The sequence below is a fragment of the Mus caroli genome, unplaced genomic scaffold, assembly GCF_978045245.1.
Source record: "Mus caroli unplaced genomic scaffold, Mus_caroli_1 scaffold_13, whole genome shotgun sequence".
Classification (NCBI taxonomy): domain Eukaryota; kingdom Metazoa; phylum Chordata; class Mammalia; order Rodentia; family Muridae; genus Mus; species Mus caroli.
The window spans coordinates 27,413,486-27,440,280 of NW_028227268.1; the positions used below are offsets into that span (position 1 = coordinate 27,413,486).

Consider the following 26,795-nt stretch of genomic DNA (forward strand, 5'->3'; position numbering starts at 1 on the left):
TCTCACAAGATACCACTTTCTTGGGAGGACACGTTGAGACTACGCCTGAAAGGGAACTGACTTTTGTTTTGTTTTGTTTTGTTTTGTTTTTTGAGATAGGGTTTCTCTCTATTGCCCTGGCTGTCCTGGAACTCACTCTGTAGACCAGGCTGGCCTTGAACTCAGAAATCCGCCTGCCTCTGCCTCCCGAGTGTTGGGATTAAAGGCATGTGCCACTGCTGCCCAGGGAAAGGGAACTGTCTTAGTCAGGGTTTGTGTTCCTGCCCAAACCATCATGACTAAGAAGCAAGTTGGGGAGGAAAGGGTTTATTCAGCTTACACTGCCACACTGCTGTTCATCACCAAAGGAAGTCAGGACTGGAACTCACACAGGGCAGGAATCAGGAGCTGATGCAGAGGCCATGGAGGGGTGCTGCTTACTGGCTTGCTTCCCCTGGCTTGCTCAGATTGCTTTCTTATAGAACCCAGGACCAGCCCAGGGATGGCACCACTCACAATGGGCCCTCCCACCCTTGATCACTAATTGAGAAAATGCCTTACAGCTGGATCTCATGGAGGCATTTCCTCACCTGAAGCTCCTTTCTCTGTGATAACTCCAGCTTGTGTCAAGTTGATACACAAAACCAGCCAGTACAACTGACCCCTTGTCAACTTGACACACAAACACATCACTAGTAAGCCTCAACCCTTACTTACTTTCTTATTCATTCCCAAGAGCTAAATAACTTTAAAAGTCGCACAATCTTTACAAATTCTTACACATTAAAATTTCAATCCCTTTAAAATATCCAATCTCTTTTGAAATTCAAAATTTTTTTAAAAAAATTTTTTTAAACAATTTAAAGTCTCTTAACTGTGGGTTCCACTAAAATACTTTCTTACTTCAAGATGGAAAAATATCAGGGCACAGTTACAATCAAAAGCAAAATCAAACTCTAACCATCCAATATCTAGGATCCACTCATGATCTTATGGGTTCCTCCAAAGGGCTTGGGTCACTTCTCCAGGTCTGCCCTTTGTAGCACACAGCTTGCCTTCTAGGCTCCAGCTGCCTGTACGCCACTGCTGCTGCTGTTCTTGGTGGTCATCTCATGGCACTGGCATCTCCAAAACACTGCTGTGTTCTGCTGCAACTGGACCGCACTTTCACAAATAGCCTCTCACAGGCTCTTTGCAAGGTACTAAGCCTCAACTTCTCTGCATGACCCCTTCAGTGCTGGGCCTTCAACTGCAACCGAGGCTGTACCTTCACCAATGGCCTCTCCTGGCCTCTCACAGTGCCAAGCATCAGCAGCTACTTCTTCATGTTTCAAAACCAGTACCACCTGGGTGACTCATATATTACCAAGTCTGGCTGCCAGCATGACTGTGGCTGCCTCTGGAACAAAGCTACTCTGTGCTCTCAGGAAACACTTCCCAGATGGTTTCACCTTGGTGATGCTGGTCTCTTCTTTATCACTGGTAATTTCTTAGCTCCAGCTAACCAGCATCAATCGTCTCAGTAACACAAAGGTTTTGCTTTAGTAGTTCTGGTACCTTGTTAATCACAGCTGATTCTTCAGCCCCAGCTAATTAAAACCACAGAATCCTCACAATCAAATTAGCAATGGCCCTGATAAGACTTTTTAATCTTCCCTCTGAAATTTCACAAGCCAGGCCTCCATCTTTTGCACTGCTCTCAACATTATCTTCCTGCCTCCTACAGAACATCCCACAGAGCTCTTAACACCCAGTGGCTCTTCTAGCTCAAAGTTCCAAAGTCCTGTCCTCCCCAAAACATAGGAATACCCCATTCCCAGCACCAATTTGTCCTAGTCAGGGTTTGTATTCCTGCACAGAACATCATGGCCAAGAAGCAAGTTGGGGAGGAGAGGGTTTATTCAGTGTTTACCTCCACATTGCTGTTCATCACCAAAGGAAGTCAGGACTGGAACTCACACAGGGCAGGAACCTGGAGGCAGGAGCTGATGCAGAGGCCATGGAGAGATGCTCCTTACTGGCTTGCTTCCCCTGGCTTGCTCAGCTTGCTTTCTTATAGAACCCAGGACTACCAGCCCAGGGATGGCACCACCCACAATGGGACCTCCCACCCTTGATCACTAATTGAGAAAATGTCTTACAGCTGGATCTCATGGAGGCATTTCCTCAAGGGAGGCTCCTTTCTCTGTGATGACTCTAGCTTGTGTCAAGCTGACACACAAAACCAGTCAGTACAGGGACCCTAATAGAGAGGAACAACAAAGAAGCAAGGGCACATGGCCCAGCTCATCTTTTCTAAGAGAATGCATAGGCGTGTGTCACCCCACAGCATGGCCCCTTTTTAAGGGGCTTCTGTCTCAGGAGCTTCTGCAGAGCTCCTCAGCTTCCCACTTTTCTTTTCTTTTCTCTTCTCTTCTTTTCCTTTCTTTTCTTCTCCTTTCTTTTCTTTCCTTTTCTTTTCTTTCCCTTTCTTTTTTTTCCCTTTCATTTCCTCCCCCCACCTTTTTTTTTGGACAGGGTCTTCCTACATAGCCTTAGCTATCCTAGAGCTCACTATGTAGATTGGGCTGGCTTCAAACTCTCCTAGATTTTCACAACTTCCTTCACGTGTGATCTCTGCTCTAAAACATATCCCCAGATTTGACCTTTCCTGTCCCTTCTGCTCCTGTGCTTTTCAGAGTCCCTTCACAAGTCCTCTTGGCTCTCCGATAGGAGATGTTGTCTGGGCTCATGGGTTATGGCAGGCAAGGTTGTTTAGAGGGGATACCTGAGGGATAGCTGTCTGTATGCCTGCTCAGAGTTCTTTTTGTTTGCTTGTTTTAATTTATTTGTTTTTATTTTATGTGCAGTGCTGCTTTGCCTGCAGTGTGTGGCTGTTGTGATCTGCCATGTGGGTGCTGGGAATTGAACCTGGGTCCTCTGGAAGAACCAGTGCTCTTAACGGCTAAACCATTTTTCTAGATCCAATTTTTTGTTTGTTTGTTTGTTTGTTTTTAGTTTTTATGTGTATGGGCATTTGGTCTGCATGTATGTCCTGTAGAGGCCAAAAGAAGTGCCAGATGCTCTGGGCCTGGAGTTACAGACAGCTGTGAGCTGCCTTGAGGGTGCCTGGAATTGAACCCTGGCCCTCTAGAAGAGCAGCCTTTTAAGTGCTATCTTAACGGCTGATTAAGTGCAGTAACAGGAAAGGGGGGCGTGGAGTGTAGAATAGGGATGCAATCTGGAACTGACTTTGAACAATCAGTTGAGATAACTCACTATCTTCAGATCAACCTGCTCAGAGTTCTGAGGGAGGCTGCAGTTCCTCTGCGGTCATCTGTACCCCATTCTGCCTATTCTGGGTACTGGAAGCCCATTTGCTGCTTAATTATGGAACTGGGCTCGTAATTGCTGACAGAGGCTGGCAGGGTGGGGCGGGAGGTGGGGTAATGGCTGGAGGGATGGTCTCTGATCAAATGGCTCTTTGCAGAAGAGATGCCTCTGGCTTCTCATTGGCTACTTCCTCCTCCCCTCACTCTTCCCCCTCCCCCACAGGTCTTTCAGCTGATGGGCAGGCATAGCTCTAGCTCAGTGTTACAGTCCTGGGGCATAGGCTAGCTTCAACTGGGTCCCTGCACCCTTAAGGTGGGGGCTGCTGGCTCCCCTCTCACCTCTGTCTGGTCCCTTGCATGTCCTTCCTGGGCTGGTCGAGGGCGGAAGAATAAGAAGTCAGCCCCTCCCTCCCTCCCTCTGCTTCCTGGCCTTGCCTTGGGCTCTTGGCAGCCTCTACCTCCCAACTCAGTTCCAAAGAGCACACAGGAGCCGGCTTGGCTGCCTTCCTGAAAGGAAGTGGCCCAGACAAGTAGCCCGGAGGATGGCGTGACTACAGAAGACACTGAGCCCTGCCTGGGCATCCACATGTGAACGCCCAGATGACCAGCAGCACAGAGGGAGGACACAGACATACTCACTGGGCAGAAGCCTCTCCTGGAAGAGTAAGCAGGATGGCTTCCTACAGTCCCTGACAGAGTAGCAGCTGTTTCCAGCCCCCACCTTCTGTGGCGTCACCCCGCACTCACTCCACCCTACTTTTAGTCCAGTTGATGGCCCTGATTATGGGTCTGATGAGCGGCCTCCACCTTCACTCTAAATACAGACCACGCATGCACATGCGCAGCTGGACCCTGCAGCCATTTCCGCACCACTCCCTATTGTCCAGACTCTTGAATACAGAGGCCACCTACAGCGGCCCTCAAACACTAAGGCCACACCTCTCCAGGCAGGGTCTAAATATGGTTCTGGCACACTGTATCGACCTCAACAGTTAGTTTGCTCCCAAACGGAGTCATTCCTACTTCAGGGCTGAAGTGAGAACCCATGATGGTAGGCATGCCAGAACTTCCTAGAAACCGCATCATCCCGGGTACCACACAGCCTCCTCAGGCGAGAGGGGCATGGGTCTTTCTGACCTGTCAGATCCTGACCGATGGGCTCTGCTTCCCCTAATGCCTCAAGAAATTTTTGTTTTTCCTTCTGAATGGAGAGGAATGATAAAGTTTGCACTCCTTAAATGCAAGGACGCTGTTGATCACGAGTGAACACCAGAACTACATACAGCTAGTTCGAACTAAGATGTGTATAGTTTCTTTTCTTTTCTTTTTTTCTTTTTATTTTTTTGGTTTTTCGAGACAGGGTTTCTCTGTGTAGCCCTGGCTGTCCTGGAACTCACTCTGTAGACCAGGCTGGCCTCGAATTCAGAAATTCACCTGCCTCTGCCTCCCAACTGCTGGGACTAAAGGCGTGCGCCACCACTGCCCGGCAATGTGTATGGTTTTAACGGTTGAGATTGTATTAGGTTAAATAAGATATGAAACTAGTTTCACCTGACTTTTTATTTTTATTTTATTTTATTTTATTTTTGACATAGGGTCTCATGTAACCCAGGCTTTGATCCGGTCTCCACCTCTTCTGTGGTATATATAGAGATTGAACGCAAAGCATTGTGCATACTAGGAATCACTGTACCAGCGGAGCTACACTGCAGCTCATGTCCCCCCCGACCCCCTTTTTAAACATGGATGCTAGAAAATAAAAAATATGGGGCTGGAGAGATGGCTCAGGGTTCAATCCTCAGCACCCACATGGCAGCTCACAACTGTAACTTAGGTTCCAGGGGACCCTGCACCTTCACAAAGACGTACATGCAGGCAAAACACCAATGCACAGAAAATGAAGGAAAGAAAGGAAGAAAGAAGAAAGAAAGAAAGGAAGGGGGGGGGAGAGAGAGAGAGAGAGAGAGAGAGAGAGAGAGAGAAAATGAAAAACATATGAGTTTCCCACAATCTATTTTTTAAAATCGCAAGTGCATGCACCCTCCCCCCCCCCAGGCACACACACATACACTCACACACAGGTACACACTCATACACAAGAGCACAGGAATGCACACACACACACACACACACACACACACACACACACACATTAAGCACACTTTCTCCTTCTCCTCCTCCTCCTTCTTCTTCTCCTTCTTCTCCTTCTTCTCCTTCTTCTTCTTTTGAGACAGGGTTTCTCTGTGTATAGCTCCTGGCTGTTCTGGAACTTGATATGTAAACCAGGCTGCCCTGGAACTCACAGAGATCCTCCTGCCTCTGTCTGTCTCTGGAGTACTGGGATTCAAGGTGTACCATCATGCCCCTGCTCCTCCTATCATTTTGGGCAGGGAGAATCACCAGTGGTCCAGCACCTTTGGGTACCAATTTGCTTCCCTCCCTCGCTGCCTGGCTTTGCACATTCTCTGTAAAGAGTTGAGCTCTCCATGGGCACAAGGACCAGTCACTCTCCCGGAAAGACTACTTTCTTCCCTGGTTCTGTCTCCTCCATGCAAATGCCCTGGCTCAGTTTGCAGCACACATTCAGGAGAACACACTAACAGCCTCTCGCCAGCTCTGAGAATTCCCACCAGTGCGGGGGACTTTGGGATGCTTGTCTTCTTCCACACCAGCCCCTCCTGATTTTCCCAAGTGTCTCTCTGCTCAGCTCTAACCCATCAGCCTGCATGGATAAACTTGTAAGACTTGTATGTCCAGAGGCTGTGATCTCCCACCTATGCCACACCAAACCGGAAGGGGCCTGTGGACATAGATGTCTTTGCTTACAGGTAAGTGGGCACAGAAAGAGACACATTCTTAACCACTCTGGTCCCCACTGTGACACCCACACGGGGCCACTCACAGCTCCCATTCACTCCCTCACGTTATCACCCAGGCCTTCCTGTGGCTTAATGAGTGCCTCCCCTCATGGGTGGGTACTCCCCTCATCTTCCCTCACACCGCTAAGGTCCCCAAGCTCCAGCTAGAAGCCTTTCCTCTCCGGTCACATGCAGCTCTCTGTCTATGGGAGTTTTGGAGACAGCTAGAAAAGGAAACAGGATAGAAAAGCTGAATATAGGGAAAAACCCACCATCTTCAGGTTACAGCAAATCCATCCAGGAGATGGCCATGCTCCAGGTCCCTCCCCAAAGGGACTTGGATTCCAAAAGGACAGCAAGAGAAAAAAAAATCAAAATGAAATCTTCTTTCTCTGTAGATTTTCCACGTGGATTTCAATGAAGTATCAGCTCCAGGAGACTAGTCTTCCCCACCAAAAATGAAGACGACTGTCATAGAGCAGAGCTGGGAGTAGGAGCTGTGTTAGCACACAGGGGACAGTGAGGGTCTTGGAAACAGGGCCTGGCATCTGTATTTAAGGCAGCAATGATGTCAGCGGAAAGGAGGGCTTGGGTTCAGAGTGTGATACAATGATCTCTTTGTTGTCCACTTCCCTGTTCTATACACACATTTAGAGCACATACCAGCCCACGCCACGTGACAGCTGCTGTGGGGTGCTGCAAACAAGGCCTACCACAAGGTGCACAGCCCTTGTGTATATCCACGTATGTACACGTATGTATATGTATAGATTTTCAGGTGCACAGTGAGAGGTTAAGTTATTCGCTCCTTTGTCTGGAGTTCTGCTTCGTTCAGCCCATTTGTTGTTATTAATTAATTAATTAATGATTGCAGTAGTACAAGTTAGGACTACTGTCCTTTATCATGGGGAGACACATTTCAAGTGTTTGACTACCTGTCATGCCAGGAAGCTGTCATTTGCTCCCTTTCTTGGCTAGTTTGTTCTTCCTCTCACCTTCACCCTCACCTTTCCACAGCTCTGTACTTATATCCTCCGGAGGACCTCTCTCACCATCTTGCCTCTCCCTGGTACCTATGGAGACTGTGCCCAGCCCTGCACAGAATTGTCAGGTCTGAAAAGAACATAGTGGACCATAAGCACAGGGGCCTGGTAATAACATACCAGGTAATGGGCTGACGGTGTGTTGGGACCTCAGAGGGCTTGGTTAGCGAAGAGGGGAGGGAAAGTTGTTGAACTTTGGAGGATGAGGGATTAGTCAATAGAGAGAGGGGACATTGTGCCAGGAATATGGAGGGAAATAAAACGAGAAGGGGGTTTATATGTGTAGAAATTACAGTCACACCCTTTGGCTGGTAGACAGATGGGGGCCCGTGGAGGAGACAATAAGTTCAGACAAGCGAGCAGTGGCCAGGTACAGCTCGGATGCTGAGTTCAGAAGGATGGACCCTGTGAGGATGGGAGGAGATAGGGTCTAGCCAGGAAGAGTCCCAAGACTGGTGATGCCTGGGAAGAAAGGTATCACCCAGTCAATGTGTCAATCAGTGGGTCTATCAGTACCACACAAGTTTGGATAATTTGTGTCTGAATAGATCTCTACATTCCCTAACTCCTTTTCCTCTCTAGATAAATTTTCCTTTCACGTTGTCCTCATGCAAAGTGCTAATAATGAATTATTAAAGGCCATCATTAATAGTCTTGAATACTCTGTGACAATATGAATGTGTCCTGTGGGTGCCACAGTAGACTGGTAGCACAAGAGAGAGAAGCTACAAATGGCGTGTTCCTTCCTTCCAAATTTGAGACCTGTCTGCCTGAGTGAGAGGGGTCATCTGTGTCTAGTGTCTGGTTCACCCCAGACTTCTGCCTGCTGGATTCTCGGGCCTTCCACTATGTCACCGTCCCCATTCTCTGAGATGTGGGGGACAACTAGTTACCATCCCTCTAGGGCCTCAGGTTCTCAGATGGACAGAGGGAGAGAGGGAAAAGGAGGAAGAAGCAGCAAAAAGTTTTGGGGATAAAGGAAAAGGAAAGAAGGGGGCAGGAAGAAGGGTGGAACGATTCCACGGGCTCCCTGTACTGAGCCAGCATGCTATTGTCCCAGGCACCTCTGTGATGTGGGGTCCTGTCCTTTCTGGTGACACCCTGGAAGTTCCTTCACCACAGCTCTCTAAGATCCCCCGGGGAGAGTTCCTTGAGGGCTGGGCACCTCTCTCTGGTGAGAGCAAGGGTGACCCAAGAGCATTCTCATCCTCCTTGTGACACCCCAGCTTCAGAAGGCCCCTTCTATACCAAATTATGGTTTCTTTGGGCAAGAGGTGGGGAGAGGCCAGCTACCCCTCCATGTGTGACCAAAGAGCAACCTGGTCCTCCATGTCTCAGTCCCTGTTTCTGCTGCTTGAATCCCTTGGAGGGCCCATGAACCTCCCAGGATCCACGGGCAACACCTCCCAGGCCTCAGGTCTGCAGCATGGAGATGTGATGCATTGTTGGGATGGAGGGCCTGAGGGGTGTGTGTGTGTGTGTGCGCGTGTGTGTGTGATCTGGGAATAAAGTGCGTGCGAGCGTGTCCGTGATGCTGTGCACATGGGATTGAACTGGTGAAGCTGGGGATCTGGAGATGCGCGAGGAGGACCGGAAAGAGGAAAAGGTACAAGAGGCAAGAAAAAAGGTCTAAGGCATAAGAAAGGCAAGAGAGGAAGGCGGCGGCGTCTGGATGAGAAGTGAGGGAGAGAGAAAGGGCAGGGGTAGAAGGCAAGTCCCCCATCCCAGAGCCCTGTCCCTGGATCCCCGCCTCCCCAAGTCCCAGGAAGGAAATTCAGAGGCCACTGCACATGCATTGGGTCATTTCCACATGCTTTATTCCAGCAATCAAAATAATTAAAAACATCTCAAATTATTATACACATACAAAATAGGTACAGAGTCTCTTGTTTCCTCCCAGCCCAGGGGTAAAAACTGTTTTGTGCTTCGGAAAGTGGTGCTCTGAAACCCTGATGCAGGACAGACCGAGAGAGAGGCGGGGGGGGGGGGGGGGGGGAGCAGCAGCAAGAGGGGAGGGTTTCAGAAGAGAGAGAGAGAGAGATCAGATAGGCCCAGGAACTAGAAGAGTGGAGAGAGGGTAGAGAGTGGGCAGGCTGGAGTCCGCACTCTCTCCTCCCTTGTTAAATAGCACCGTCAGGAAAAAAAAAAAAATTCACACAAGTCCCTATCCATTAAAAAAAAAAAAAGAATAAAAAAATACTTTGAACAAAAGGAACATTTGCTGGTCTAGGGAGCATCTCAGCCTCTATAGCACCAGAAATTCCTTCCCACCCCACCCCTTCACAGAGATGTAGCACCTTTGATACCAAACTGGGCGAGCTGCCACCCTGCCCCCATCCCCGCCCCCACACAGTTGCCCCGGTGACACACAAAGACAAGAACGAGGTAGTCTTTCAGCAACACAATTGCACTGACAAACAGAAAGGTCTCCCACCCAGCCTGCACATGCATGTCCGATGTTTCCAGTCTGCTGTGACCCTGCCTGGCTCCAACCCCCTGTGAGGAGCAGGTGGCTCCCCAAAGCACAGGCCCTGGGGGGGGGGAGAAAAAAGTGGGGGGTTTGTTGCAGAGGCCATGGAGATGCCAGATGGTTAGGTTCCTTCAACAGTCCAAGAACCCCATGTCCCAGCAGGATTTGAGGGTGCTGGGTAGGGAAGTAGGCTGGGGGTTGAAGGGCTGGTGGGACATTTCAGCATTGCCTTTGCTTGCTGGGCAGACAATGCATTATTTCCTGTGTCTTGGGGGAGACTTAAATTTGGGGAGCAATGGAGGAGAGGCCCCAAGAGGGGGTGGAGAAAGGAGCAGAAAAGGCAGCAATGGGGGTATCATAAGCCAAGTGGGCAGGAAGGGACTTATACCCACATAGGTCTTCAAGCAAGAGGACCAAGCTTCCTTTTTTTAAAAAGTTATTTATTTATTCTTTTTTTTTTTTTTTTCTTTTTTGGTAAGGTTGAATGCGCTTTTGGTTTTTGGTCACGTTCAGTTGGTCAAAGGTAAAAACTAAGTTTGAAAGGTGAATGCAAAGGAAAAAAAAATGTTTTCCAAAGTCCATGTGAAATTGTCTCCCATATTTTTGGCTTTTGGGGAAAATTGAATTTGGGTTGTTCATCTGTTTCCAGAGTTGGGGAAAAGTGGGCTGGGTGGGAGGGAACCAGATTGGGGTGGAGGGAGTTTACACGAAGCAGGCAGGGCCAATGTCTAGTCCGAATTCCTGGTCTGGGGCACCAATGTCCAAGGGAGCCACATCGATGATGGGCAGGCGGGAGGTCTTGGTGGTTTTGTATTCGATGACTGTCTTGCCCCAAGTTCCAGTGTGACTCTGGTGTGAATGAAGACAGCGGGAGAGGGTCATTATCAAGGTTAGGAATGAAGTGAGGCTCATTCTGTTCTGCCAGAAGGCTAAAACAGATGCCCAAAGAGACAGGCTGGACCCAGTCCTGGGGACTCACCGTGCAGCCGTCCACAAGGGTGCTGTAGGTGAAGCGACTGTTGCCTTCGCCTCTGAGCTCGATCTCGTTGGAGCCCTGGAGGAGCAGGGCCTTCTTGAGGTTGCCAGTCTGCTGGTCCATGTAGGCTATGCTGTTCTTGCAGTGATAGGTGATGTTCTGGGAGGCCTCGGTGGACATCAGGCGCAGGAAGGTCAGCTGGATAGCGACATCGGCGGGGTCGGAGCCCTCGCTTCCGTACTCGAACTGCACGGGCCAGAGAGAGGAGAGAATGAGCGATCACGGGGACCTTCTCGTCCCTGGCTTTCCTACCCAGAACTCCTGTATCCTAGATCTGTATCTGCCCTTCCACTAAGCAGATTAAATCCACTCCAGGACTTCCCGTGCTTTCTGGGTACGAGGCTAACCCATCTCCTGTACTGTTGCTCTGGGGTTCAGCTCACGTACCGGGAATCCATCGGTCATGCTCTCTCCAAACCAGACATGCTTCTTTTCCTTGGGGTTCGGGCTGATGTACCAGTTCTTCTGAGGCACAGACGGCTGAGTAGGGAACACACAGGTCTGACCTGTCTCCATGTTGCAGTAGACCTTGATGGCGTCCAGGTTGCAGCCTTGGTTAGGGTCGATCCAGTACTCTCCTGAAGTGGGCAAGGCAAAGCAGTCAGGAGGAGTAGGCAGCCAGCACCATATGGAAAGTGGAATGTATGAAAACATGGGGGAAGCAGCATGGTGGGCTTAAGGGGGGGGAGGTGGCTGGGGTTAATCCTTACCGCTCTTCCAGTCAGAGTGGCACATCTTGAGGTCGCGGCATGTGCGGGCGGGGTTCTTGCGGCTGCCTTCTGGGCTGCGGATGTTCTCAATCTGCTGACTCAGGCTCTTGAGGGTGGTGTCCACCTCAAGGTCACGGTCACGGACCACGTTAGCATCATCGGCCCGGTAGTAGCGGCCACCATCTTGAGACTTCTCTTGAGGTGGCTGAGGCAGGAAGCTGAAGTCATAACCGCCACTGGGAGGTCCAGGAGGGCCAGGGGGTCCAGGAGGGCCGGGGGGACCCTGTGTAGAGAAAGGAGATCAAGGTTTCCAGGTATTCAAGTCTTCTTGGGGGAGGGTCATGAGGCAGAGGATGTGGGGCTACATACAGCAGGGCCGCTGTCACCAGTGCGACCTCGAGGACCAGGGGGACCAATGGGGCCAGGGAGACCGTTGAGTCCGTCTTTGCCAGGAGAGCCAGCAGAGCCAGGGGGACCCTGGGGATAGAGAGATGGTTAGAAAAAGTGGCTAGAAACTCAAGGCAGCCCCCAAACTCCGGCTCAGAAGCGTTTCCCCTCCCCCCACTGCTGGCTCCGCCCAGTCTCTGCTTCTGTCTCTCAGAGGGTGCCCTCAACTAGTTCCTATGGCCCGGTTTGCAAGGGGGCAGGGATGGAAAGGTCAAAGGTTCTGTAAGACCAAGCTTCTTTTCCTCCCCACCCCCTGTCTGGTCTCTGAACTCCTCTCTGGAGAACAGAGGGAAAGTAACCAAGACAGGGAGGAACCCAGGAAGAAGTAATGGAAGATGCAACTTACCCGGGGGCCTGCAGGACCTGAAGCTCCAGAGGGGCCTTGTTCACCAGGAGAACCCTGAAGAACAGAGAAAAGCAGTTCAGGGGCAGTGGGGGTAACATATCCCCTCATTCTAGACCACTCCCACAATTCTTCTTTGAGCTCTCTGTCTGTCTGTCTGTCTGTCTGTGTCCTGCCCCTCACCCTCACTAGGAAGGAATCAGAATGTCTATCTAGAGTAGACACTGAGGCAAGTGTCCCCCTCCCACCACGTGATCTGCATCAGGGTATGGTGGAAAAGGCCTGATGGCAGCCAGGGCCTGGGAAGTTGAGTATACTCACAGGAGCACCAGGAGGACCCTGGAGACCAGAGAAGCCACGATGACCCTTTATGCCTCTGTCACCTTGTTCGCCTGTCTCACCCTTGTCACCACGGGGGCCTTGGGGTCCCTAGAAGAGAGGAGGAGACAAGACAGGCTGTCAGATGCAAGTTCACATTGAGTGTTGAGTGGGATGATGTTCACATCTGGGTCAGTGCTCCGAGGGCATAAGGTGGGCACGGGACACTTACAGCAGGGCCACGGGCACCAGCAGGGCCAATGGGACCAGCAGGACCAGCAGGACCCTGGAGAGAAAACAGTGTGTTAGATCCTGACTTGGAGAAGCCAAGGCTGAGGGCTGCAGGGTAAGCCTTCCCCTTGGCTAGACTCCTCCTGACCCACATCTCTTCTGCTGTGGCCACCTCTCCTGATTCCCGATTAAACCTCCCCAGAGCCAGGCTTCATGGGATAAGCTGGGGCAAGCCCCATGCCTTGGGGAAGATGGAGCCCTGCCTAGATGAAAGCTAAGTAATGACTGTTTTTCTAGGGAGGCTAAGGACCCAGACATATCCCAAAACCCTTTTCTTCCCCAGCCTGAGTGAGGTAATTCATCCATTTTGAGGCCTTTGAGTATGGATGAAGAAGAGGTCTGATCTGAGCTCAGCAACTTACAGTCTCACCACGATCGCCATTTTTGCCAGCAGGACCAACAGGGCCGGGAGCGCCGGGAGCACCAGGGGCACCAGGGGGGCCAGCGGGGCCAGTCTCACCACGGTCACCCTGGGAACAGAGGATAGAGGTCATGGGGTCAGCCTCAGATGAAGTGTGCAATCTGCGGAGGGGCCAGGGCTAACCAGAGTCCAGCCTGATATGTGGCATGATCTCTTACCTTGGCACCGGGAGCACCATCTCTTCCAGGGGAGCCTTCAGCACCAGGGGATCCCTGTAAAGGGAGGGGGCGAAATGAGTGTCCACTCCAGGGAAGAGGTCAGGCGCAGGACAAGTGGTCCTGTACAGGAACTGGCTAGGAGGTGGGGGCTGCTGACCTCACGTCCAGATTCACCAGGGGGACCAGCCAATCCAGGGGGGCCCATGGGGCCAGGAGGACCGCGTTCACCACTTGATCCAGAGGGACCTTGTTTGCCAGGTTCACCCTAAAGAACAGAGTAAGGCTGGAGGTCAGATGTGGTGGCTCAAGCCATGAGACCTCTTTTGTGTGTTTGTTTAGTTTGGTTTTCGAGACAGGGTTTCTCTGTGTAGCCCTGGCTGTCCTGGCACTCGCTCCGTAGACCAGGCTGGCCTCAAACTCAGAAATCCGCCTGCCTCTGCCTCCCCAGTGCTGGGATCAAAGGTGTTCACCACCACCACCTGGGTACCATGAGAGCATTTCTATCACATTTGCTCTCCTTGTCTCCACCATTGCTACCCTGCCCCTTCTAGTACTCAAGTCCTAAGACGATTCTTCTTGGACACCCTAAGAGGAAAGAACACTCACAGAGGGGCCAGGAAGACCAGGGAAGCCTCTTTCTCCTCTCTGACCAGGAAGACCGACCACACCACGTTGTCCAGCAATACCCTGAGGTCCAGGGGTACCAGGAGAGCCCTGTGGGAGGCAGACAGGGGTGAGAAGGGCTCACAGTAGCACAGGAAACACACACACAACTCTGGAACTCTCCAGAATCACAGAGATATGAGTTAGCACTTACAGCAGGTCCATCAGCACCAGGAGATCCTTTCTCACCAGCAGGACCGGGGGGACCTGGGGGACCAACTTCACCAGGACGTCCAGCAGGGCCAGTCTCACCACGGGGACCTTTGCCCCCTTCTTTGCCAACGGGACCGGGAGGGCCAGGGGGTCCAGCATTTCCCTAGATGGGCACAAGAGGGACTGTCAGAGTCCAGGCTTCCAAAGCATCATAGTGGTAAGCCCCAGCCAGGCCTGCTGTCCTGACAATACATGTCTCACCCCATCCTCATTCCAGAACCACAGATACTCACAGAGGGACCAGGGGGACCGACACGGCCAGCAGCACCAGGGAAGCCAGTAGCACCCTGGTAGGAGAGAACACTGGGTGGTCAGAAGTGAACAGTCACCTGTCACCTGTCCTCATCTTCTCCAGTCTCTGCCTTTGGGGAGTCACGACAGAGATGCATATGATACTCACAGGGGGACCAGCAGCACCACGAGGACCTTTGGCTCCAGGAGCACCAACGTTACCCTGTAAGACAGTGTCAAGGTATGAGATCCAGGCTAGCCCCAAGTCCAAGGCTATCCAAAGCTTATGGTGCAGAAGACGAGATACTTACAATGGGGCCAGGGGGTCCAGCAGGACCAGCAGGGCCAGGAGGACCAGCATCACCTTTAACACCAGTATCACCAGGTTCACCTTTTGCACCAGGTTGGCCATCAGCACCCTAGGCAGGAGAGAGAATGGAGAGTGGAGGAGTGGAGGAGGCAGCCTGAGAGCAGAGGGCCTCTGGGCTAGAGGAGGGGCCACAGATAGGGACTTGGAGATGCAGAGACACTTGGAGACAATCAGTACCTCCCCACCCTTCTCTTCTGACTCAGGGTAACACTTCTGTCCTCATTCAGCCACCCAAGGTCCCATGCCTCATGTCTCAGCTAGGGACAGAAAATGAGGAGGGTCTTGATACTCACAGGGGGGCCGGCAAAGCCAGCAGGACCAGGGGGACCAGCCTCACCACGGTCTCCCTAGAAGAAGAAGACGATGATGACTTTGGAGAGATGTCTCAACATTAGGGAAGGAGAGGAACAGATGGAGTAAAGGGATAGGGTTTGCAGTGGGGGCAGAAAGCAGGTAGGAGAGAAGGGATGAACAGAGATCAGGGTCTTCTGTACTTACGGGAGCACCACGGGCTCCGGTGGGACCGGGAGGACCACTGGGACCAGTTTCACCCTATGAAGGAGAGACAGGAACTCTCAACTCTCCTGGGAGATGAACCAATGACACCTTCCCTCCCTCCTGGTCCCTTGAACTTCCTGGGTCACCAGCTTCATATGGCAGGACCTGCTTTCCCTGCAGAGCCCCACCTGAGCTTGCAAAGGAGGCTTTGTGTTAAGAAAGAAGGTGAAGAGGTAGCCACTAACCTTGTCACCAGGGGCACCAGCAGGGCCAGGAGGACCAATGGGACCAGTCAGACCACGGGCACCATCTTTACCAGGAGAACCATCAGCACCTTTGGGACCAGCATCACCCTAAAAACAGGGAAAAAAAACCCCTGAGAATTCCAGATTGGGGCCAAGAGTTGAGCTACAGCATTCTGCAGATGTATCTAAGAGGCCCTCCCCAGCTCTGTCAAGGATGCAAAGTTCTTTCAGGGGTTAAAGGTGCCTACTTGGGGATTCAGGTGGAACCTGGGTTAAGAGGCCCCTGAATTCTACAGAGTGGTAAATAAAGCAACCTCCATCAGGGAGATGCCCCAACTTTCATCCCCATGGTAACTAACACATCAGAAGGGCCTGAGTCACAGGTATTAGATTAATGAGGAAAGCATGAGGATAAACAAGAACCACCAAGGGCTCATGGGAAGGGAAGGTTGACTTACTCTGTCACCCTTAGGACCTGGAAGACCAGCTGCACCACGTTCACCAGGCATTCCCTGAAGACCGGGGGCACCCTGGCTACCGGGAGCTCCGGGGGCACCGGTATCACCCTGTTTAGGAAACAAGATTAGTGAGCCCAGTGGCATCTCAGAGCCATGAGCTCACTTAGGATTCCTTATGTGTGGATCCCAGATCACAGGTTCCAACCAGAGGGACAAACTCACAGACCCGACCTTGGGCCCCCTGGGCCCCCACTCTGGTCTTGTCCCCAAGTCCTACGATCTGGGACACAACTATCATGACCTTTCCACGATGCCCTCACCTTGGCACCATCGTTGCCGGGGGCACCATTGTTTCCTCGGGGACCAGCAGGACCTGGGGGGCCTTGTACACCACGTTCACCAGGGAAACCTCTCTCGCCCTAGAAAGGAAGGAAAGGGCACATGATGCTCTGATAGGACCAAGCTTGGGACGTCCCAACAGAAGTGGCATGAGAAGGCTCACTTACTCTTGCGCCAGAGGGTCCAGGGGCACCAAGGTCTCCAGGAACACCCTGAGAGTAGAAAGAGGAATTGCAGTGAATCCAACCTTCCCCCACCCCGAGAAAGAGCCTCTGCCCCCTCTTCCTAGGAGCTGGACTTCAGGAGCCCACAGGACCACATTCTCAGCTTAGAACTGAAATTCCTCATTACGATGGGAAGGCTTGAGGTAAAGCCAGAGTTATTCCAGGAGTGTGTATAGAGAAGTCACCTTGCCTAGAAGCTACCCAGCCAGTGCCAGATCATTTGCAGTGAGTGCCCTCGCACATTTGGTGTATCCAAAGTCCTCCCTTAGCGTTTAATCCCTATCCCTCTAGCTGGTGATTCCCACCCCCATCAGCTGCAAGCAGTGGGTGGCTGTTTTCTTTGTATTTCTTGCATGCTCCCACCTTCTGTCCTGCTGCTACTTCTTACCTGTTCACCAGGCTTGCCTGCTTCACCAGGAGGACCGGCAGGACCAGGAAGACCCTGTAAGGTGGGAGGTGGAGGGGAGAAGAGGAAGGATTTAGAATCTTTAACAGTTAACAAAGGAGTGTTCTGCACTCTTCCGTGCGAACCTAAGTCATGAAGCCTCACCTGGAATCCAGGAGAGCCAGCGGGACCTTGTTCACCTCTCTCACCAGCAGGACCCTGTGGTAGAGAAGAGGCAGTAGTCATGAATAGTCCAAGGGGAAGGGAAGCAAGGCCCCACCTTTCCTGCTCCCCAAGGCTCGCAAACAGGAATACTTACAGCAGGGCCAGGGGCTCCCTGAGCTCCAGCTTCTCCATCTTTGCCAGCAGGACCCTGTGGGGAGAAGGCAATAAATTCAGTATGGGAGATTACAGCTGCAGGTAGGGACTGGACCTCTGTGACTTCCGATGTTGTGACAGTGGCTGCAGACATCCTTCATGGGAGGATGGTGTATGTCACAGGCAGGGACAGAAAGGTCAGAGACTCAAAAGAGATACTTACAACAGCGCCAGGGGGTCCGGGAAGGCCTCGCTCTCCAGCCTTTCCAGGTTCTCCCTGTATAGAAAGGGAAGCAAGATTGAGGGTCACAGGTCGAGACTTGTTACATACAGCCAAGGACCTCTCATTACAGTGAGCATTCCCAGGGGGCTTTCTGTTCAAGAAGACTGCAGGAGGTTGGCAAGCTTCAGGGTCTAGGGAAGGTCTTGCAGGCATCTAATGCGCAGCCTCTCTTCCTGCACCCAAAGCAGATGTCCGAGGCTCCTTCCTGGTCACCCTTTCCCTTCCCTTCCCCTTGACACACACCTTCACTGACCTGAACTGCTAATGGCAGTCATCTCAAGGCTCTCCTTACCAGACTTGGGTGTGACTATCACATAAAAAGACCATCTTATCTGTGTGTTCAGGGGAGTCTGCCTTGCAATACTTATTTATCAAGGACAGAATGATGGTCATGGAGCCAACGGTCTCTTATTCCACTAATGGGTCCAGAAAGGGTCAGTAAAGAGCCTGAGGTCACACAGCGTGTCAGTCGAGTTAGTATGCCTGTTACTGGTTCTGTAGTGTTCCTCACTGAATACTCACAGCGGTACCCTTAGGTCCAGGGAATCCCATCACACCAGCCTGGCCACGGGCTCCAGGAGGACCTGCGGGTCCAGGGCGACCATCTTGACCAGCGGGACCCTGAGGATGGGAGGCACAAGAGTTGTGGTAAGGGCTAAGGTAGGCACACAGGAGGGTAGGGGTGAGGCATGAGAGAACAGGCATACTTACAGGGGGGCCGGTTTTGCCATCAGGACCAGGGCTGCCAGGACTGCCAGTGAGACCCTAGGGTGAAGCAGAAGGCCATGAACGAGGGCAGGAGGAGGGGGATGACAAGGGGAGGAGGGGGAGCGGGGCGGGGGGGGGGGAGTCTGGAGCTCCAGCTGCAGGCTGCTCCAAGTCCCATGCAGGACAGAGGATCTTCTCACCTTGGCACCAGGGAGACCAGCTTCACCGGGGCGACCAGCTTCACCAGGAGAACCTTTGGGACCAGCAGGGCCAGGAGAACCACGTTCACCAGAAGGACCCTAAGTGGAGAGAAGTCACAGACGCATCAGGGCCACAGCCTTGGCCTTATTACCATGGGTTTAGCATCCTCTTCATGCTGGAAGAAGGTCTTGGACTTTGAGGGGGATTCGTGGGGATGCCAAAGAGAGGCCGAACAAGAGGAGGAGGGAGACACAGCTGTGGATGCAAGGCGACAGGGAGCACGACTGCGGACATGAGCGTAGGTGGATGTCAACAGTACTGTCAGGGAAGTGACAGTACAGTGGCAGCTGGGGGAGTCAGCTTCTCTGCCAGGAAGAGAGATTACCTTGGGGCCAGCAACACCATCAGCACCAGGGAAACCACGGCTACCAGGTCCACCCTGCAGGGAGAAGAAAAAAAGGCCAGTGAGCCCAATTACCATCACAGCACTGGGCAAGCACTAAGAGCAAATGAGGAGAGACACAGGGGACAGGGGACACTTACACGCTCGCCAGGAGGTCCAGGCAGGCCGGAAGGTCCAGGCTCACCACGGGCTCCTCGTTTTCCTTCTTCTCCAGCAGGGCCTGGGGGACCTTGAACTCCAGTAGCACCCTGGAGTGGGCAGAGAGGGAGTAGCCTTGGTGAGGGAGTACAAGCCCAGGAGCCTTTGATGCTGGCTTCTAGTAATAGGACTTCTGGGTATGAGGAGGGGGGTCCCTTCCTCCCTGGAGCTCCCCGTTGAGGCTTCCTGACCCTGGGGGCGGAGGGGGGAAAGGGGTGATGTGTGACTTACGGGTTCTCCTTTGGCACCAGTGTCTCCTTTGTTGCCAGGAGCACCAGGTTCACCCTGTGTAGGGAGAGAAAGAGGGTAAGAATTGGAGTTGCTCTGTTGGCTCGCAAGTGTATGTTTCTCCAGAAGGGGGCGCCTTGGAGCTCGTGCACGAGCGAGGCTGAAGGGAGAGTCTTATACTTACACTGTTACCCTTGGGACCTGGAGGGCCGCTGGGGCCCTGGGGTCCAGAGGGGCCTCGGGCACCAGGGAAGCCAGGAGCACCAGCAATACCAGGAGCACCCTGCAGGAGTCAGGACAGACATTTTAGCCCAAGGGTGGAGGGCATGGGGCAGGTGGCAGGTGGCTCATGGGAGGAAGAGGGCTGCTAGAGACTTACATTGGCACCTTTAGCACCAGGCTGTCCATCAGCACCAGGGTTTCCCTGTCACATAGAGAAAGGAGGGTGAGTGACATCCTAGAACCGTGAAGTTGGCAAGTAGCACAGGGGTCAGCAGCAGGAAGGACACTCACAGCAGGGCCGGCAGCACCAGCAGGGCCAGGGGGTCCGGGCTCACCACGCACACCCTGGGGACCTTCAGAGCCTCTGGCTCCCTGGGGACCAGCTTCACCCTAGATCGGAGGAAAGGACAAATCAGATTGGGGCAGCCAGCATTACTTCTGGATATCAGGTGTTGGAGGGCGGGGGAGCAAGGATGAGGACTTTGAGAGCTAGGAAGGGGACACCAGGATTGAGTCCAGGATTGCGGAATGTGCTTCATTCTTGCCACCCTGGGCTTCTCTGATCTGGGTGATGCCTAGCCCTTGGCCTATGACAATCATGTTCAAAGAAAGAATGTGCCTCACCTTAGCACCAACTGCACCAGGGAAGCCAGGAGGGCCAGTGGGGCCGGTGGGACCCTGTGAATGAAATGGAAGTTTAGCTACAAGGTGGAGGAGACTAAGAGCTTCTAAGTTTGAACAGTTGATGTCAGCCCCAAGAGCTGACCCTGGGGTCTCACCCTACTCCCATACTCAAAGTCAAGGCCATACTTACAGGGGGCCCAGCAGCACCAACAGCACCATCATTACCACGAGCACCCTGCAAGAGAGAGGAAAAGCCCAATTATGTCCCTTGAGCACTGGCTAGTTCCCTTAGTCCCCAGGGAACTGCAACCAGAGCCCAGGGGCATCCAAGGAGGCGGGAGTACTTACAGCAGTGCCAGGAGGTCCAGGGCGACCTCTCTCACCGGGCAGACCTCGGGGACCCTAATAAGGAAACCAAGGGAGGTCGAGTGAGATGGAGACACCCTCTTCTGCAGCCTCCCTCTTGGAGCGCCCCCTGTCACTCAAGCTGGCCTACTTACCATCTGGCCAGGAGCTCCGTTTTCACCAGGACTGCCGGGCTCTCCCTAGGAACAGAGAACAGAGTGAAGCATTTATAGTAGGACTGTTGGGCATCGGTCATTCAGGACCTCCCAACAGTATCTTACCTTAGGACCAGCAGGACCAGCATCTCCTTTGGCACCATCCAGACCACTGAAGCCCTTAATGAGGGGAAAAAGAGATGAAGTAAGACCCCCGTTGGGGGAGTATACCACTTTGACACCCACATGGATTTGACAATAATTTTTGGAAGATCTCCAGCCATCTCTCTGTCTCTGAGCTAAAGTAGATCCCAATTCACCTATCATCCAGCCAGTCTCTTTATTGGGACTTCTTCCCCCACAAAAGGAAGTCCTTTCAGATGTCTAACCTATGACCTTTGAGATATCTCCAGCTACCATCTAACATGATTCACAACAGGATCTCTTAGGGAAGGGGAGAGAATGGTGACTTGGGGCTTTGGGAGCTTCAGTGAGTCCAAAGAGACTTACTCGGTGTCCCTTCATTCCAGGGAGGCCAGCTGTTCCAGGCAATCCACGAGCACCCTGGGGAGAAAGGCAAATGAGGACTTGGAAAGGTGTCAGAAGGAAGGGCTCTGTGACTATTGCTCCTAAATGCATCCCCAGTGCAGTAAGCCCTGGGCCCACCCTCACATCCTGCTCACCTGAGGCCCAGGAGGTCCACGCTCACCAGGACGGCCGGGCTTGCCAGCTTCCCCCTGCAGAGAGAGACAAGCCTATTATGGCAGTGCTCCCCTATCCCCCATTGAAGGGTGGATTCAGTTTAAGGGACCAAATCTAACTTCTAACCTAAAACTCAGTTTAGATCTACAGTGGTGTATTCAGCTCACCCAGAACTCTTAAACCTGGATTACTCCAAGGAATGGAGATGGATGGGGGTGAGGATGCAAGTGGGGATGGAGGCTGCCTCACTAAAACATTCTATTCAGTGGAAAGATGACTGCCAAGGGTCATCTTGACGTCTCTTCTCCTGGTTATTGGTGCTGAGACCCTGCTGGGAAGATTTCAGGACCCACATAGAGAAGGCCACAGGATTTGATAGTGTCTTTCCCCAGGGATACTTACATCATCTCCGTTCTTTCCAGGAGGGCCAGGGGGACCTCGGGGACCCATTGGACCCTAGAGGGGACAGGAGAAGCATTTAGAACTCCTAGATGAGAGACAACAAGGAGGAAGACTGGAACGAGGAGGTGACAAGCTATCCCTCTCTCAGTACAGGTGACTTTCCATAGGAGAATTTGTGAAAATGGAGGTGTGTCGGCGTGGAGGACTAACTTACTGAACCACCAGGCTCGCCAGGTTCACCAGGGGGGCCTTGGAAACCTTGAGGACCCTGAAGAACACGAGAGAAGGATAGGCTCAGAAAGGCAGGTTCCTCCCGGGCTATCTCCCTCTTACAAGAGATGTCTACCAGCCTTCTGCCCTCATCCCCATCTTCCCCCACCTCCGCAACAGTACATGCCCAAAATGATCCATGAAGACCCTTAGATACGTACAGGTGCACCAGGGGGGCCAGGGAGACCACGAGGACCAGAAGGACCCTACAGAAGGAAAAAGAGGGGCTTGTGATACCTGTGAATAAAGGCAGTGTGGCAGAAATCTGTTTCTACCTCTTCCTGTGGAGATCACTGTCTGGCTTGCATCTTCTGTAGATCTCAAGTCCCAAAGATGGCCTTTACCTCCCAAGCTATCTGTACCACCCCCTTGCAGGACATCATTGGCCTTTCTCTTCTGGATGCCTATCCTCTGTGTGGTCACTGCTCCCCCTGGTGGCTCACCATGGGGCCAGGCACGGAAACTCCAGCTGATTTTTCATCATAGCCATAGGACATCTGGGAAGCAAAGTTCTAGAAAAACAAGAGAGAATGCGTGAGGAATTGGACTCTGGATGGTAAATTGAAAGCCAGGAGGCATTAGCAGTAATGGGACAAACGGATGTAGGCTTCCGGAAGCAATTAACTCAGGGAGACAGCAATATAGCCTGTAAGATATTCCTGTACTAGACACCTTGACAGCTAATCTAACCAGACAATCCCAAACTACAGAAGAACCTATAAAATAACACCCTCTGCCTAACAGCCAGACTCTTCAAAACCTTCCCAAGTCAAGGATGACAAAGAGTCTCAGAAACAGTCTACATTTGTGGGAACCAAAGGAATGAGACAATGGAATGCAATTGGTGGTCTTAGACAGGAAGGGGCAGGAGAAATGCTATAAAGAACATTTTGGGAGGCATTGGTGAAATCTGCAAATGAGATTGCATATCAGGCAATAGTGCTAGATCAACATTAAATTTGGTGCTATGGTTCCATAGAATGCCCTTGCTCTTAGGAAATGCGCTTAGGATCATAAGGCACGGGCACGTTCTTGGCAACTTATGTCTCAAATGGTCCAGGACGTACAGAGGCATAAAGAACTGGGTGCCCAGAAAGTGGCAAAGCAGTTGTGTTGAAGAGTGAATAGAAGTTCTGTGAACCATTGCAACTTTTCTGTAAGTTTATAATTATTTTAAAATAGAAAACTATGTCTGATAAAACCAAAGCAAAGCAAAACAAGCAAACAGACAAACAAACAAATAAAACCGGGAGTCACACCCGTCTGGGGTCTTCAAGATCTACTTACTCCTCCAAGGCCAGGGGGTCCGGGAGGCCCAGGGGGACCAGGAGGACCAGGAAGTCCAGGCTGTCCAGGGATGCCATCTCGTCCAGGGGGGCCAACGGGTCCCTGCACCAAGAGACAGAGGGGGCTGCTATGAGCACAAATCAGAGCCACGCCCCCTCCAGTTTCCCAGCTCATTTAGAATACGATGCTTACCCTTGGGCCTTGGGGGCCAGGGTCTCCCTTGGGTCCCTGTGGGGTTGAGGATGAAGAAACAAAAGGCCGGTAAGAGAAGCAAAGAAAATTGCAATTTATTGGAGGACAGTGGGGGTCGTGGACCGGTGGGCGGGAAGTAGGGAGCAGATTATTACCTCGACTCCTACATCTGAGTTTGGTGATACTGGGGAGAAAAACGTTCAGTTAGAAGTAAATTTACTAAGGTACCTGGGGGTGTTATAGGCTTTCAAGACACAGGCAAGGGAGGAACTCCAACCTCCCTTAACCCTAGGACCAGAACCGTACCATATTCTTCGGGGCAGAAAGCACAGCACTCGCCCTCCCGTTTTTGGGGGTTGGGACAGTCCAGTTCTTCTTTGCATTGTACGTCATCGCACACAGCCGTGCCATTGTGGCAGATACAGATCACGCATACGTCGGGTTTCCACGTCTCACCATTGGGGACCCTTAGGCCATTGTGTATGCAGCTGACTTCAGGGACTGAGCAAATGGGAAGATGTGCGGGTCAGAGACCTTACCTCGGAGCACCAGGGATCCCAGCCTTATACACTCTTTGCCCTGTCTAAGAGGCGCACGGAGATTTTCCACTTCCTGAATCTTTCCCCCCATCCCCTATATTCTTCCCTCAAATCCTTAAATGCAGGTCTGCTCCATATCGGCGACGTTCAGTGACAGCACCAGGGCGCCTGGCCAGGACTATAACGTCCCAGTTCTCAGGAATTTAAACAAAGCTCTAGACTGGGGTTTCTTCCAAACAACTTCAGCCCACGCGCGCGGGAACCAAATGAAATAAAAAAGCCTGCTGAAGGAGAGTAGGAGGGCTCCTACGCTGTAGGTGGGGGCTCGTGGGACGTGGTTTGCGCGGAGACAGGAGGCGGGGGTGGGAGGAGAGAAGGGGAATTTCAGCTCTGGTCCCACCTCCTTTCCCGGGGCAGGTGGGGCGGAGTGGGCGGGGCTATAATTTGGAGGGGCTGATTTCAGTGGAGCCCTGTCCAGAGTAGTAAAATGTATCCCTAAAGTTAGATACATCCCAATTTCCAGCTCCCAGGAATCTTGAAAGCTTGCTAACTAGACAAGCGGGGTCCTTCAAAGCCAGTAGTGCTTTGGAATCTCCTTAGCCAAAGAACTCAAGTCTACAAATAGTAATGATGAGTTAACCACGCCCACCGCTCCAGGACCCGATCAAGGCAACCACTAGGTGGCGGGCAAAACTAAGCAATGCACGGGCGGATCGAATTTTACTCGGCCTGGGTCACTTCTTTCAAAGACCAGAGCTACCTCATCCATCCCTGCTTTTATTTTCCTAGTCTGGAGATGAGGGTCCGCAATAACCCAGGTTTTCCTTCTCAGCCCGCGCGCTGTAAAGTGCTGTACCAGGACGCGTAGTGCTCTCGGCTGGCCAGCAGGAGGCACAGGGACCGCGCCCAGTCAAGTCCTAGCCAAACTTTCTCATCCAGCAACCCGCCCTCTCCGTGCGTCCCCTCCCCCCGAGAGCCCAGCACCCCGGAGGCCCCAGCAACACTGTCTAGCCTGCAGAGAGGGCAAACAATCTTTCCTTATGAATCATCCCGCAGCCTTTTTGATAGCTTTTACATCTTGAGCTCCGAATCTCTATTCCAGAGGCCTTATTTCATTTTCGACGTACTCTGCCTCAACCCGTGTCCGGATTCCCACTTTTCCTGTTGTGCTACAGATGGGTGCTTGAAATTTCTTCCTGGGCCATCTCATGCAAGGCTCCACTTCTGAGAACTGTTCGCCCTCATCTGCTCAACAGGGTGACCTCTCTCATCCCGTTTCCTCTCCATCACCGTCCCATCCCTGCCTCTGGAGCAGCCCTGCACCTCCGTTTAAGTCTTAACTGCTAGGACCCTCTATACAGAACGTGATACCAAGAAGCCGTAAACTCCCCAGAGTTTGGAACTTACTGTCTTCTTGGCCATGCGTCAGGAGGGCAGTGGCCCCTAAGAGGAGCAGGAGCCGGAGGTCCACAAAGCTGAACATGTCTAGACCCTAGACATGTAGACTCTTTGCGGCTGGGGTGGGGGGTTAGCTTCGGCTCATGCGTGGCCTCACTCCGCGTGCCTCCTGCTCCGTCCCGAGGAGAAACTCCGGTCTGCTCCGACGACTGGCCTGGGCCCCTTTTATACCATCTTGATGGAGAGCTGGGAGGAACCCTGCCTCTCGGAGAGGGGGAGCCAGTAGCCCGGCCCCCAGCCAATCAGAACTGCCTGGCCCGGCCCCCAATTTGGAACGAAGAGGGGGGAGGAGGGAAAGGAAGGGAAAGGAGTCCACCCAGCCCCCCCCCGCAACTCTGCCGCCCTTGCCCCCCAGATCTACATGGGCCAGAGGTGCTGTCACTGGAGTGTGGCTGGGCCCTCAGTATACTGAGTGTGGGTAGGGAATACCCCTTGTACTTTCTTTCTGGGACTTCAAATCAGAAGGATGTAGAACTGAGAATCTGAGTTGGGAAACACTACAAAGGGTTCAGTGTCAGGAATAATTGGGAAAAGGTCCTCCTGGCCATGCCTCATAATCTTTCTGGCATCCTGGAGAAGAACTAAGGAATAAGTTAGCCAGGCACCTCTCCAAATCCGAAGAACCTAGCAGCTAAGCAGATGTGCCTATTGGAGGTGGGGAGGGGATCACCTCATGGTGCAGACCCAGGAATGGAGGGTAGGAATATTTGTGAACAAGTTATACATTTCTTCACAGATACTAAGAGTCGGATATGTGGTGGTTTGAAAGGAAGGGGGTGCCTATCTGTTCTGCCATGCCAGACCCACCTTTCTCCAGCCCCAGGTATAACAGCTCTGAGGCTGAGGCTTGGGGATTTCAACATCCTTGTCCTTCCAGAAGAATGCTTATGCATTAAGTGATGAGCAGCAGTGTGGGCAGGGGGCTTTCTGGGTCCTCAAAGCTGGGGCCTGGGGCATGTTGTATAAATTCTTCTCTGACCTCCTCCATTCCAGCACTGGGATGTGAGTTTGTTGCAGGAGGCCTGTGACCAGGGATGTTTTAGAAAAAGGTCTTGTGTCAGCTGTGGCTACAACCAGAGATTTGTTATGTAGCAATATCAATCCAGAATGAACAGGTAGAAGGTACTTGGCCATAGACAGAGAGCCCTCTTTTCTAATTGTACTTGGATGTCGTCTGGGGACACCTAGGTGAACTTTATTTGAAGGGACTTTATTTGATGGCTTCTTCCATTGTCCTCACTTCTTTGCT

At 52.2% G+C, this 26,795-nt stretch overlaps 1 protein-coding gene across 1 annotated transcript; it reads right to left on the minus strand.

The window, feature by feature from the left end:
- Positions 1 to 8,991: 8,991 nt before the first annotated feature.
- Col1a1 (collagen type I alpha 1 chain) lies at positions 8,992 to 25,684 on the minus strand. Its single transcript, XM_021175425.3, has 51 exons — positions 25,496 to 25,684; positions 23,856 to 24,050; positions 23,705 to 23,733; positions 23,550 to 23,585; positions 23,358 to 23,459; positions 22,514 to 22,582; positions 22,232 to 22,276; positions 22,015 to 22,068; positions 21,801 to 21,854; positions 21,380 to 21,433; positions 21,207 to 21,260; positions 20,823 to 20,876; positions 20,697 to 20,741; positions 20,545 to 20,598; positions 20,387 to 20,431; positions 20,197 to 20,250; positions 19,864 to 19,962; positions 19,730 to 19,774; positions 19,535 to 19,633; positions 19,354 to 19,407; positions 19,065 to 19,172; positions 18,907 to 18,960; positions 18,521 to 18,619; positions 18,324 to 18,377; positions 18,135 to 18,233; positions 17,553 to 17,606; positions 17,331 to 17,384; positions 17,177 to 17,230; positions 17,015 to 17,068; positions 16,570 to 16,614; positions 16,384 to 16,482; positions 16,064 to 16,171; positions 15,606 to 15,713; positions 15,361 to 15,414; positions 15,156 to 15,209; positions 14,804 to 14,911; positions 14,662 to 14,715; positions 14,495 to 14,548; positions 14,203 to 14,364; positions 13,992 to 14,099; positions 13,543 to 13,650; positions 13,386 to 13,439; positions 13,169 to 13,276; positions 12,748 to 12,801; positions 12,519 to 12,626; positions 12,201 to 12,254; positions 11,777 to 11,884; positions 11,408 to 11,690; positions 11,085 to 11,275; positions 10,641 to 10,883; positions 8,992 to 10,510 (listed from the first exon to the last, which is right to left on the minus strand). The coding sequence occupies exons 1-51, from the start codon at positions 25,569 to 25,571 to the stop codon at positions 10,364 to 10,366; spliced, it is 4,359 nt and encodes a 1,452-aa protein (XP_021031084.1). The 5' UTR covers positions 25,572 to 25,684; the 3' UTR covers positions 8,992 to 10,363.
- Positions 25,685 to 26,795: the final 1,111 nt, after the last annotated feature.

Coding starts and splice junctions, on each gene's coding strand:
- Col1a1 (XM_021175425.3), bottom strand. CDS start 25,571: ATGTTCAGCTTTGTGGACCTCCGGCTCCTGCTCCTCTTAGGGGCCACT. Junction 21,855..22,014: donor CTGGCGAGCCTGGTGGTTCA/GTAAGTTAGTCC, acceptor TGTCCCCTCTAG/GGTCCAATGGGTCCCCGAGG. Junction 16,172..16,383: donor CCGGCAACGATGGTGCCAAG/GTGAGGGCATCG, acceptor TTTCCTAAACAG/GGTGATACCGGTGCCCCCGG.